This window comes from Cladophialophora psammophila, assembly GCF_000585535.1.
Source record: "Cladophialophora psammophila CBS 110553 chromosome Unknown aczJe-supercont1.3, whole genome shotgun sequence".
In the NCBI taxonomy this organism is placed as follows: Eukaryota; Fungi; Ascomycota; class Eurotiomycetes; order Chaetothyriales; family Herpotrichiellaceae; genus Cladophialophora; species Cladophialophora psammophila.
Genome location: NW_006912924.1, coordinates 1267283 through 1281191, shown reverse-complemented (window position 1 = coordinate 1281191; position 13909 = coordinate 1267283). Strand labels below are relative to the sequence as shown.

Genomic DNA, 13909 nt, shown 5'->3' with positions numbered 1-13909 from the left:
AGACGCCCATTTCTATACCTCGCACTTCGGGTGCCTGTCTTTTCGCTATAGCCTTGTTCGCCCCGACTTCTTGATTTTGTCCAAGGCATGCGCAAGATCGCCAGCCAGGCGAACAACTTGCGTAGTCCCAGCCCGTGTTCTCGCAGCCCATATGCCTGTCAATGGCGTTCAGCAAGAGGTGGATTTGCTAGATTCAGGTAACCATAACTTCGGTGGCCAGATGGTCCTTGCTTGTGCTGACTGCCGGGAGACGATTATGACCCTATAGAACACCTCAATCGGATATTCTCACACCCTTCCACCCTGTCATCTGTCAGCCAGACCTTCGAAATCCTCCAAGCGTACCAAGATGACCTCGACGACGAGATTGAGGCTCTCGAAGACGAGCGGATTCGGTCGAATGCGGAATGCCTCCAGCGCATGGAAGCTTCAAAGGCCGAGCTGGCGGAACTCTTCCAACGCATCGAGAGCGTACGGGAGCGAGCATTGCGGACGGAACGGAACATCACCGAGATGACGGCGGATATCAAGCAGTTGGACAACACAAAGAAGAACCTCACGCTTTCGATGACCGCATTGAAGAGACTTCAGATGTTGACGACGGCCTATGAACAGCTACGAGCCATGAGCAAGACGAGGCAATACAGAGAATGCGCGCAACTCCTGCAAGCGGTGATCCAGCTCATGGCGCATTTCAAATCCTACCGGTCGATCGACCAGATCGCGACGCTGAGCAGGAATGTAGCAGGTATACAAAGGGAGTTGCTTGAACAGGTGTGCGAGGACTTTGAGATTACCTTCACCAAAGAAGAAGTGGCCCAGAAACGAGGCTTGCTCCATGAGGCGTGTCTGGTCGTCGATGCGCTCGGCGATTCCGCCCGGTCAAGGCTGACCACCTGGTATTGCAATACGCAGCTGCGGCAGTATCGGCATATCTTCAAGGGGGATCAAGAGGCCGGGTCGCTGGACAACATTGATCGCAGGTACGCATGGTTCAAGAAGACGCTGAAGATATACGACGAGGAACATGCCGCGATCTTCCCTTCGCACTGGCGAGTCAACGAGATTCTCGCCAACGTCTTTGCCGAAGGAACGCGGGAAGACTATAAAACCATCTTATCACGAACCACCCGCAACGGACAGACGATCGATGTCAAGCTGTTATTATCATGTTTGCAACAAACTCTGGAATTTGAGCACGGCCTGGAAAGAAGATTCAATCAAACGTCAAGGACATCAATCGATACAATGGCATCAGCCAGTGACACTCCAGTTTTCGGCCAGCCCATCTCGGACGCTTTTGAGCCGTATCTGAGTCTGTGGGTGGAAGCACAGGATAAGGAACTCGCGAACTTGATACCGCAATATAGGCAGCGACCGACCAAACTTTCAGACGAGGAGTTCTCCTCGCAACAGGTCATTGCTTCGTCGACTGAGTTGTTCAACTTCTATCGACACTCCCTTGCGCAATGTGCGAAGCTTTCCACAGGACAGCCTTTACTCGATTTGTCCAAGGTGTTCGGCCGCTATCTTGACCAATACGCTCAGCAGGTCCTGCTGTTCTATATTTCCGAGAAGCCAACGGGCGGCACACCCTCTCGAATACCGACAGTCGAAGACGTTATCTTAGTTCTCAACACGGCGGATTACTGTTTCCAGACATCAAATTCTCTGGAAGAGAAGATCAAAAGTCGCATAGATGAAGCGCTGAAGGACAAGGTCGACTTGCAAAGCCAAGCAGATGCCTTCATGGGGATAGCCAGCGCAGCAGTCCGAGGTTTGGTGCGTCGTGTGGAGGTCGACCTGGAACCCAGCTGGCGCGAGATGCGCAATACGTCCTGGTCAAAGATTGAAATCGGCGAACACCAAAGCCCGTATATCAAGGGGTTGGAGAATCGGATCAGAGACCGCTCCAATGAGATCTTGGGTATGCTTCATAAACAGCAGTACGCGCGAGCCTTCGCGGACAATCTCGTTGAGCTTTTCGCATCAACGTATATTGCCAATATTGCTCAGTGCAAGCCAATCTCTGAGGGCGGCGCCGAGCAGATGTTGCTCGACACTCACGATCTCAAGAACACCCTGAGCCAGATACTTCCAGGAACTCCACCGCCAGTCTTCCTCAAACGTGTCACTGCTGCCTTTGGCAAGATTGAGCCGCTGCTGAAGACTCTGCAAGTCCGGCCGTCGCCACCGGAGGCGCTCGTCCAAGCATACCTGATCCACATCGCAGACCTGTCAGAAGTTAACTTCCGCAAGATCCTCGAATTGAAAGGGATCCGCGGAAAGTCAGAACAAAATCACCTGGTTGAATTATTCCAAATGCACAAGTTCAGCCCAAGGTACAAGGATTCATTGGTGGAGAAGTCGCCCTTGCTCACACCGTTGAATCTGTCTGCGTCCGCATCGTCCACCGGGACTTCAGTAACGCCAGCAGCTGCTCTCCACAATCTTTCTGCGTTAGGAAATTCGGCTGCAGCGTCGCTGAGTACGGCAAACATCTCATCGAACATGAAGTTTGATGCCTCTGGACTGGGAAACGCGATTATTGATCGATTCAGCAGTCCCAGTCTGGGAACGCCGCGAGAGGGAGCAGCAAGTCCCCCGCCTAGTGGTTCTTCAACAGGCGCGCATGCTACAGGTGATGGAGTTTTCTCCAGCGCAGAGGCTGGGGCGAAGTTGAATGAGAATTTGAAAAACATAGGAAAGTTCTTCAAACGGGATCTGGGCGGGTTCGGGGGTATAGGTCGATTTGGAAGTAGTAAAACCACGAGCCCTGCCCCTCCTGAAGATCGGTCAAGCAGCCGGTAGGGTACCCGCTACCAAGCACCAACATGGATGGAAAAGTTAGTTGACGGGTTCCAATGGGTTTATAACTGCATATCCTTTGTGTGATCAACGTGAATGGGGTCATTGTTGGCGTGGAACATGGCTCGACACGTCGATCCATTGATTCTCCTTTATGAAAAGCGGCATAATGAGCGGCTGTGAGGCCAATGAGGACAGCAGCCAACAAAAGGCGTCTGCCAAGCTGCGGTTGGCGACCTTTCCTGATTAAGACTAGCGGAATATCACGTGGTGCTGCCTGACCTGGGCTGATGGATCTGGCAGCCTTTTGCTCGAGTCTTTTGCCCTACAAAAAGTTCCTTGTTCCTCTACAGCAACGGTGCCAGCGCTTTCTTGCACTTTGTTAATCGATATATCTCATCACATTTTCTTTGTCTCTTTGACACGTTCACGCACTCGATCTCACTGGGACTCTTCAATTTCTTCCGACATTCACCATTTTAACCCGTCTCTTAGAAATACCCTTGTCAAATAAGCCGCCACCTGCCGATCTACAAAGCCACAATCCACCCAAAGCAGCCATCTACATGAGCAGACACAGCCTTGTAGACATTCGTTGAGGAATTGCTCTTGCCGAGACAGCCTCGAGTAGTTGCTGAAAGGTCTCGACTCACGCGCACCATCGGCTCACTCACTCGTTTAGCTCTTTGTCACGCTACGAGACTAAATCTTTCAGTTCGACTGTTGAGACACGGACTATCTACGCCATTTGAGGCATCTCCTACAGATACAACCTCTTAATACTCGTCCACTTAGTCGTCTCGGGTCAGGGCGGTCATAATGGCATTCGGTAGAACCGGCGATTCGTCACAAGGCATTCAATCTGCAGCTACGCGCGACCTAGCCGTCAAGGGATGGACAAGTTCAAAACTAGCATCCACACCCGACCAGGGCGTCGCCTCGCTGTTGGTATTTCTCCGCAAGAAATCTGGGGATCGCCAAATATTGTCAAGTAAAGTCGTCGGTCGCGCCAACAATGTCCTCATTATCACCGTCTATGAAAACGACAAAGATCGATTTTACCATTTAAACAATTTCCAGTGGGCTGGCAGCACTCTCACCGTCGAAGACTCGAGACCTCCACCCAATCGATTTCAGCAAAATCAACCACATGACCGGTCTCAAAGTCATCAACCCTCATCTCAGCAATCTCAACCATCTAGAGGCGCTTTTGGCCAGAATGGCACAACACCACATGGTCGTCACCACCAGCCGCTCATCGGGCCTCGAGGAGGCGGAATCGCTCAATACAACCAACCTCGAACTCCTCGTTTCGGTGCGCAAGACACCAAAAATGATTCGCTTACAAACGAAGTGGAAAATACCATGATCTCCGTCCTACGCAGACGCTACGACCCTTCCCTCAAACTCCTAAGTCTCAACGCCCTCGGTTCCGACGAAGAACTCCTACAAATTCCCGGCATAGTCGGCTCAGATCCAGCCAAAGTCTTCGAGGCCATCTTTACCATCTGCAAAACCAAAATTTTCGAGACCCCCAGCAAACGTGACGAGTCGGTCCAGAGCATTACACTGAGCGATAACGGGTTTGAATCTGTCGAACAGATCATGTCCCTGTCGAGAACATTTCCGCGCCTCCGAAATCTCGACCTCGGGCACAATAAACTCGCAAACATGGATTCGTTGAAGTTTTGGAAAAATCAATTCCGAGACCTGGAGCATTTGATCCTGCAGGGCAATCCCGTCAACGAACTCCCGGACACATTATCGACACTACAGCAGTGGTATCCCAAGCTTAAATTGTTCAACAACCTCCCCGTCGGCAATCGGTCGACAACCCCAAGTGTGCAGCAGCCGCCCTTCCAAGCACCGTCCCAGGTGGTACCGGTACCGGCCGCCCGTCCTCAGCACCCCGAAATACCGGCAGACTCTTTATTCGGCGTTCCCCAAGCAGACAAGCCTGCGGAAATACTTGAGCGCGAGAAGATGGGCCTACAGTTTAGTTTCGAGACGAAACTGCGGCTGGCCGCCGTGGAGGAGTGCCTGGCGGCCAACAACTGGAACTACGCTTTAGCCATGAAAAACTTCATGGAGCTCAAAGCGCAAGGCGCCATCCCGGCGGAGAAGTTTATACCTGGCGTTTAGGAAACCCTCTTGGACAATGGAGGTGATGTGGTCATGATGGACCTGGGGTGACCTTTGAACATATTATTATTGTCATTATTATTCAGAATGGCAGTTTAAGCATGGCGCTCGTTTTGGATAGCATCATTAGGAAGGTCTCGCTCCTCAGGAGCTCGCCCGGTAGATGGGCGAATGAAATTGATATTGTATATCTGCAATCAGTCGTGTTTCGTCGTCTTATTGTTTACAAGCATGTGAAAAGATGGCCCGCCTGTTGACAGGGGTATCGACGCCATTGCCGACGGAGCTCCATCTCAGATAGGCTGTCGCTCCATCCGGAACTCCAATCGTCTGGAAGAACGTGGTCAGAATTTGCTAGAGAAGAGCTTGTAGCCTCGATATGATGCGTTGGCAGAGGAAGCAAGAATTTCACATGTGAGAGGAACGTCATAGCGAACAATGCGGTGCCGCTGTCCATCTCACCATCCACTGCCCACCATCCCAATCCACACCTACCGAGCCCACCACATCATTTCCATCATTGGCAAATGCCCGCCTTTAATGCCAGGAACCCGAACGCGTACCTGCATCCTCCTTGCCTCCCATCCCCTTCCATGCTGCCTGGTTCCCTGCTCCTGGCCGCGTCCTTCTCCCTCTGACTGAGTTTGACTTTACCCTCAACCCTTCATGGAGCACGACGTGAAGCCATCAGCCGTTCCCTCCTTCACACCGCCTTCTCGGCCTGTCGCTCCGGTTGTCCTGCGCGATGCTTTGGAGCTCGAATAAAGAGAATGCATCTGCCTCCGAGAGTGAAAAATCTGTTGGGGACTCAGATGACGATGCCCCAAAGGAAATTATCCTGGCACAGCCGCAACAAGGACGGACACTTCTGCCTGCGCCTGCCGCTGCCATCGTGAGCGGTGTCGCCGGCCTCACTTCCTTCTACGTTCGTGGTGCAACAAAAGTCGGGGGATGGGGACTCTACGCTGGCAGGGAAGCTACGCTCAAAACGCTGGCTGTCAGTCGCAGTGCACTGGAGTCTATCCTGATCGCAGCAGGGCGGGATGTGTCTTCGCGAAGCAATGGAGAACTGGGACGAGCGGAAGCCGAGAATCTGTTGGAGAGAAGTGTGCGTCTGAGGAATCAGAAGGATCGAAGGACCTTGAATTAACGGGTTGTTACAGATCTCTGCACTGCATTCGACCATCTCTACAACTTCGTTTGTCGCCTCGACGGGCTTCCACCTCACGGAAGCGTTCATGAACTCCATATCCGGTCTATCCATCCAAGGATTGGCTACCCTCAATGCCATCCTCGGCTCTACTGAATCCTCCCGTGCCGTCGCCGCCATCATCACGCTGATCCGAGATGAACTCAACAAGCCCGAGGTGGGTGGAACTGGCGAGGTGGTCACATACCTGGATCTCATCATTGCCACTATCGGATTCGTGATGCTCCAGAGGTGGGGGCGCCGCAAGACCGAACTGGACTTTCGGGATGCCGGCGGTGAAGAAACAATTTGGGACGCTGTCATTGACGACAAGGGTTTCCGAGCTGACGTCGTTGGCACAAGGAAGAAAGGCCTGATCAGCATACACGCCAATGCAGGCGGGCCGCCCATGACATTCACTTCTCCAGACTGCGACGATGACTTTGAGGCCTTGGAAAGGGGCACGATGTTTGATGCGCAAGCAGTTACGCTGTCAGCCGACAACCAACCCAAGCTGACCGACGAAGAAATCCGTGAACGGATCATGAGCCAAATACCCTCTGGAGCTCGAGCCATCATCACCTCAGAGACCATCACCGCCAAGACGATCAGAGTCGACATCTACGATACTGAGACAGCTCATATTGACCCACCGCCGGGGACTGTTATGGTCGCAGAAAGGTTGAATCATGAAAGTTCGTCCAGCGGCACGCAAGGAGCACCACATCAAACCGTCATATTTCGGACAGCTTTGAAGAGATCGAGCAGCAGAGAGAAGCCATCCTCAACCGAGCAACTGCGACTGACAGGCCGTGACGGATTGGCTCCGGATCACCCTGACACCGACGATCTGCTCATGATGAAGACTGCTTCAAAACGAATCTCAATCGTGGATGAACCAATACAGATAGAAAACGGCACCATCTCCAACTCTGACCGTGATGAGTCGGCAATCGAATCATCATCCCCACCTCCTTCTTCTCCTCCAAAGCTTCTGGGACCTATTGCCAATCAAAAAAAGAGCCGCCGGCCTGTCCTTAGTTCAAGCAAGTCCTCGCCCAACACAAGCGGCACCAGTCGAATCCCGCTTGTCAAAGGTAAAAAGGACAAATCGCCTCCAGCCGCTAAGAATGATAGAGGTGGCGTTATCAAGAAAGCGCTGAAGACGCTGAGCCCCAGCCAGTCGTCAGCAGTAGTAAAGGACCTCCAAAAGGCTCCACCGCAGCAGCGAAAACCATCTACATCGCTAACGGTACAGCCTCCTAGATCTAGAGCGCCTTCGGCAAATCGTGAAGATGTCACACCGAGAAGAACTTTCGCTTCGTTGAGCCACGGTCATACACCCTTGACGAGCCCAAGTGTACATCGTGCCACCGAGTCATCGACAAGCTACTTTGCGCTGCACGACAGGAGAAGAGACTCGATTGTATCACAGACCACAGAAACATATTCGATACATTCGCACGATAGTCGACCCGGCTCCCCCACATTCACAAGGACGCGCACGCGAGTTGTAAATGGGTTGACGCAAACGAGATCGGAGCTCGGATTGGCACTCGACGAGACCGAAGCCAGGGTCGACCCAGCCACTGGCACAGTTCATCACAGACGGTCTCGGTCTTTCGTTCCGAGTCTGTACTCAATGGCGACGAAAGATTCGACCGAGGCCATTCTTTTGGCGCCGAAGACCCCTGTGCCTCGAAAATCAATATATGAGGACCATAGCATATTGGCAGCTCTGATCACGAACGGCAAGGTACCCGGTATCTTCCCGGATCGCCATCTTGTCAAAACAATTCGACGGTTTGCAAGATTCGCATCGGCCTCATATGGCTCAAATTTCCTGAGGGTCATGGGTCTGAAGACGGCTGAAGATGAGCTCAGCAAATCGACAGAGCTCATGACACTCGACATCCACCACGAGCATAGCTCATTTTCAAGTCACACAGGCCTACCTCCCGACACAATTCTGCTGTCATCCTTCTACGACCCAAAAGGCGTCACTGGTAATACTGACCGGTCCCCTTCGGCCATATCGCCATTGATCCATTTCATTTCGATCGATGACGATTCGAAAGCTGTAGTCCTGACCTGTCGCGGGACGCTTGGCTTCGAAGATGTTCTGACAGACATGACATGCGACTACGATGATTTACTCTGGCAGGGCCAGCGTTACAAAGTCCATAAGGGCATTCATGCATCGGCGAGACGACTGCTAGGGGGCAGCGGAAGCCGCATTATGGCTACAATCAGAGCAACACTCGAACAATATCCCGAATATGGTCTCGTTCTCTGCGGGCACTCCCTAGGAGGTGCAGTTGCTGCCGTTCTCGCCATCTTGATCGCAGAACCATCATTCGACGAATCCAAGACCTCCTTCGTTACTGGCAACAAGCCCAAGCTCCTCACCCATCAGCCTACCGACGGACCATTTACCTCGTACGTCCCTCCCATCAGTCTTCCGGCGGGGCGTCCAATCCACGTTTACGCCTACGGGACACCTGCATGCGTGTCTGAGCTTCTCCGCGCCGCCACTCGTGGCCTCATTACTACCATAGTCAACCACGCCGATATCGTGCCCTGCCTCTCATTAGGTATCCTCCACGACTTCCGCACCGTTGCATTGCACCTGAAACACGACACGACAGACGCCCTTGGCGCTCTCAAGACCCGCGTTTGGAGCCGGCTCAAGAGTGCTGTAAAATCCGCATTCCACAACAACCCGAAAGGACCGCCTCCGCCGGAGAACATGGCAGGCGATGGTCTCGGGGAAGACACATGGGCATGGTCGGCACTGAAAACGCTTCGCGCAGCGATGATCAACGATAAACTGGTGCCTCCTGGAGAAGTCTTTGTGGTAGAAACAACCCGGGTCTTCGACCGATTGGATCCCGACGTGGCACGGGAAGCCGTCTTTGGACCCGACGATTCAAAGGATGATCGTACGGAGAAGCTTTACCGAGCGCTAGGGAGACCCGCCACGAGAGTGCAGTTCAAACTGGTGCGCGATGTGGAGAGGCGCTTCGGCGAGCTGAGGTTTGGGAGGGATATGTTTGGCGATCACAGTCCAGGCAGGTACGAGGCTAGTCTTGCAGCGATGGATAGAGGAATTTGTGAAGAATGAGCTGATGACTTTTGGGCATTGATGACGTTATGATTTGTTTGCTATCAGACTGTAGAAAGGTCTCCTCAAAAGCGAGACCAGTTGAGATATGTCATGTAAATCTCGTTTGTTTTTGATAGCAGGCATTCCTTGCCTCGTGGTTGCATGAGCGTTGCGGCATTTTTTGCCTTGCCTTTGTCTTGCCAGATCAGAGAGAAGGGAAAATATTAGATTGACCATTTCCATCATGTAGCTAGATGGCTGAAAGATACTATATCAAGAGCAGAGTCTCCTTTTTGCTCGAGATTGGGTTTGTCAAAAGCTGCCAGAAATAAACAAGTGAGCCAAAGAGCAAGAGAGAGAGAGAGGAGGGAAACCAGGAGAATCAGTGAATTTCCGTAAAACTTAAACACGAGAGTCCCGCAAGAGGAGAAGACTGTTGTTTTGGATGACCGACCGACCGACCAAGGGCCTCGCCTCCAGTGGAGTGTTGTACAGGTATCATGATGTATGTAGCCTCTAAGCGGCGTGGGCTTCTCCCGGCGTCTCGATCGCAAGGGACTCCCTCCCCATTCCCTGTTCTCTCTTGATAGTCCGTCACTTCCTCACTCACTCACATGATAGTGAAAGACAATCGCATTTCCCTGATCGCGCGAGTGGCGAGGCGCGTATAGAGACAAACAAGGACAGGGCAGGAGGTTAAGATCGAACTATCACCGTGGTACTCACCGTTTGTACCTTTCTCCATTTGCTTTGCTCGGTTATTCTTTGCTCACTGGCTCTTGCGCGGTGACTCCGCGATAAAACCCATTCTGCGGACGGAGAATACTCATTCGGTGTATATATATATATATATCGCTCTTCCTTCCGGAGGACGGCAACAAGCGGCTATCAGTCAAGGTAAACTGTATAGCCTGGGACTGGCATTCCGGTTCTGGACATGAGAGCACCTCTGCTCTCCCCGTGCCGGCCAGAGGTCATGCTGGCCTCTGGAGCAGTGAATACCGACCCTTGATGTATTGTATAAATATGGCCAATTGGGGCTTTTCGAACATGTTCCTCTTTTGCTCTTTCATTGAGAAACGTCAACGAACAAGAACGACGAGCTTGCTTGCTTCAGCATCGATAACTCGAAAAAGCAAAGGCCATCAACATAGTACAGCTATACAGCTATACGGATCCGTCGCTGTGTTACCGCCAACAACCACACCAGGCTTGCGCGGCGTCAGGAGGCACTCGCATGTCCTAACGAACGCCAATCGGTTTTGTAAGTGGGACATCGAGATCCAGCCTGACCAGATCCAGAGATAAGCAGATTGACAACTGGGGGTTTCGGATTTTGTCAACATGCAGTCGTCCGCTGGTCTGAGCTTCGCCATCTCTGTCAGTGTTTCTGGTCTTGGCCACTCTGAGCTCGTTGACATTCGGGCTGATGTGGTCCACGATTGTCGGTATCCTGTGTGGTGCGCTATTGTTGCGGCATATGAGCCCAATGACCCTACTCCTCCTCAATCCGACCGTCGGTCGGTCAACTGGGGGAGCCAGCCAGCTGGTGCGCTCCTGACGAGCTACTTTCTCGACCATCCACAAGGTATCGGCATTGCCACGATGTGCACTCGTGACCCTTCTGCATCGACTTCGCTGGTCACCCAGCTCGAGTACGCTTGGGAGCAGGATGAGGGCAAGACCTATTTCGACGTCAGCAATGTTGCAGACGCCTCCTTTTGCCAACGAGGGCTTCAAAATGGAAGTTGACGATCCCGAAGATCCCAGTCTGAGTCTCTCAAGTTGCTGCCGCGCCCATTGTGCCCCGGGAGACAGCAACTGGAATGAGGTGTACCACAAGGGCGACGACGACTTCCAAGGGATGAGAACTTGTTCCAACTCGGTCAACATCAAGCTGACGTTGGGCTCTGGCTGAGCAAGCGTCATGACGGAGAGAATGGACCAGGGAAGCCGAGTTGACACTGGGCTTTATGATGGAGGAAATAGACCTTGATCACGACACCGCACTCTGCTATGTTCGTGGTGTTCGGTCAAAGGCGAAACCAACTTCGGTCTTGCAAAAGCCATTGGGACTGTCGGGTCAGCTGCGTTGTGTTATAGCTTCATTTCGAATGGCGGAGAATGCCTCTGACGAGAAGACCCTGCGCATTGTATAGCTGGATTCTCAGGGACGAGATTCCAAAGGAAGGCCTGGGATAGCACACGGCATGATGGCGATGAGAGAACATCATGCAGCAAGCATGGGACGGTAGACTCTGACTCTCGGAGGAGAATCCCATCGAGAGTGTCTCGGATAGCAAATTGATGCAATCTGAGCGCGTGTCTACCAGTAGGTATGTACATGTACATCGCGGCTCGGGGAACGGGACCAGGCTGACTAGTCCCGAGAAGATAATAGAGTACAAGTACCAGTAACAAGTCCCAGTAACAAGTCCCAGTAACAAGTGGCACGAAGAGGAGCAAGTCTGAGTCAAAAACCCTGATGGTGGCGATGCAGACGAAAAGGGAAGCTGGGAGAAGCACGGCAGCACGGCCGCCATGTCGGCGGCATGCCTTGGTCAGTGCCTGATGACTCCTCGACGTCTTGATGTGTCTTGGTGTCTTGGTGTCTGTGTCTGTGGCGCCGTCGAGGCCTTTGGTGGCCAGTGGTTGACGCGAGGGGCGCAGTGCCGCATGCACGATTACACATTTAATTATTTCTGTGTGCGATGTGCCCTCGATAATCCACCGTATGATTCACACCTTGAGTTTGGCTTTGCCAAAAGGCCCTTTTGCATCTTTGCCCTTTTGCCGCAATCACGCAGCCAGAACCATCGTCGACGCTCTCGACGCGAAACAAATATAAGAGAGCACACAGGCCCCTTCAAGCAGTCTTCAGCTCAACTCGCCCCCCGACAACTCATTCCTACCCAGTCCTCTCGTACCGAGTACATCCTCGTCGACCCCGCCGTTCACATCTCTTCCTACCTCTCCTCCCTCAAAAGCAAATCCCCAACCCCAGCACAGCTCCTGAGTAAACATGGCTGTACGAGCACAGGTAAGGAGCTCGTCTCTTTCTCCCGACACCGTCCGTGTCTAATTCTTCTGCGCAGTTCGAAAACTCCAACGAAGTCGGCGTTTTCGCCAACCTCACCAACAGTTACTGCCTCGTCGCAGTCGGCGCCTCCGAGAATTTCTACTCCATCTTCGAGTCCGAACTGGCTGATCTCATTCCCATCGCTCACTGCACCATCGCCGGCACTCGCATCGTGGGCCGCTTGACCTCGGGAAACCGACATGGCCTGTTGGTCCCCACCTCCACCACAGACCAGGAACTACAACACCTGCGGAACACTCTCCCAGATACAGTCAAGGTAGAAAGAATAGAGGAGAGGTTATCAGCGCTTGGAAATGTCGTGTGTTGCAGTGAGTGGCGCCCTTTGCCGGGACGTAGCCGTTCAGGGCCATTTTTAACCTCGTGTGTTCTTGCAGATGACAAAGTCGCCCTCGTCCATCCGGACCTCGAACGAGAAACCGAAGAAATCATCGCAGATACCCTCAAGGTCGAAGTCTTTCGGCAAACAATCGCCGGCAACGTGCTGACCGGCTCCTACATGTCCCTCTCAAACCAGGGCGGCATCGTCCACCCGAAAACGAGCATTCAAGACCAAGACGAATTGAGCTCTTTATTACAAGTGCCCCTCGTGGCAGGCAGTGTCAACAGAGGAAGTCCCGTTGTCGGTGCTGGCATGGTCGTCAACGACTGGCTGGCAGTGACCGGGATGGATACCACAGCCACAGAGTTGAGCGTCATAGAAAGTGTCTTCAGACTCGGCGAGGGGGCTCCGGGTGGTCCAGGTGGGCTGGATGCCAGGATGAAGGCCAACAAGGAGAGCATTGTCGAGAGCTTCTACTGAGCATCCGCTTTGTGAACCTATGCATATATCCTCTTGGACATTGGACATGGACGCTGTCGGCAACTTGGCTTGTGGATAATTATACGTCCCCGTGGCAGATTGGCTGCATCGGTCAGGGGACCAGATGCGCCCGGGCGGCCAGGGGGAAAAAAAAAAAGCATGATTGACGATCTTCCTACATCCCGCTATTCCCCTGATTTCTCTGACGAGATCTTCGCCCCCCAGCAAGTGCAGGCGTTGAATGTGAAGGCGGGAAACCACCGTGCCGGCCATGCGAGGCAGGTCGCATGGGTGAAATGAGAGTACAGAAAGAAACTTGGTGGATCTTTGAGACTGAGCACGAGCAGGGTCAGTCAGTGGCAGGGCCAGGAGCCAGATGTCTTGACTCGTCGCCTCTTTACCGCTGCTCAGCCAGCCTACGATGGGGTGCGGCGACAGGCTCGAATTGCACCTTTACCGGGTGCATGATTCCGTGGTAGCAAAGGTGCCGGATGAAGAAAGAAGGCAGAGTGAGGCAGAGTGAGGCAGACCGAAGGCGGAAAGAATGCGAGAAAGGATTGAAGATGGTGCATACAATGCAAAGCCGTAGCTAGAGCCCCGGCATTGTCGTCCTCTTGTCATATCAATCACGGCCGGCGCACCGCTTCCATGGCGGAGGGAGTGATGGCGTGACTATCATGTCAAATCCAATTCCAAGTCCAATTCCAAGTCCAGCTTTCTTTCAAGTTCCAATTCCAAGTTCGATCGAGAATTCGTTCAACTGGC

The 13909-nt window shown here is 52.9% G+C and overlaps 4 protein-coding genes across 4 annotated transcripts; all 4 read left to right on the top strand.

The window, feature by feature from the left end:
• Window positions 1-151: 151 nt before the first annotated feature.
• Window positions 152-2811, top strand: A1O5_02645 (uncharacterized protein; the record flags this gene model as incomplete). The annotated part of the gene is made up of 2 exons (XM_007743259.1): window positions 152-197; window positions 251-2811. The coding sequence occupies 2 exons, from the start codon at window positions 152-154 to the stop codon at window positions 2809-2811; spliced, it is 2607 nt and encodes an 868-aa protein (XP_007741449.1).
• Window positions 2812-3627: 816 nt separating this feature from the next.
• On the top strand, window positions 3628-4950 carry A1O5_02644 (uncharacterized protein; the record flags this gene model as incomplete). The annotated part of the gene is made up of 1 exon (XM_007743258.1): window positions 3628-4950. One exon carries the CDS (start codon window positions 3628-3630, stop codon window positions 4948-4950), a length of 1323 nt encoding a protein of 440 aa, XP_007741448.1.
• Window positions 4951-5695: 745 nt separating this feature from the next.
• On the top strand, window positions 5696-9263 carry A1O5_02643 (uncharacterized protein; the record flags this gene model as incomplete). Its single annotated transcript, XM_007743257.1, has 2 exons — window positions 5696-6058; window positions 6114-9263. The coding sequence occupies 2 exons, from the start codon at window positions 5696-5698 to the stop codon at window positions 9261-9263; spliced, it is 3513 nt and encodes a 1170-aa protein (XP_007741447.1).
• Window positions 9264-12267: 3004 nt separating this feature from the next.
• A1O5_02642 (eukaryotic translation initiation factor 6) lies at window positions 12268-13144 on the top strand (the record flags this gene model as incomplete). Its single annotated transcript, XM_007743256.1, has 3 exons — window positions 12268-12285; window positions 12341-12653; window positions 12720-13144. 3 exons carry the CDS (start codon window positions 12268-12270, stop codon window positions 13142-13144), a joined length of 756 nt encoding a protein of 251 aa, XP_007741446.1.
• Window positions 13145-13909: the final 765 nt, after the last annotated feature.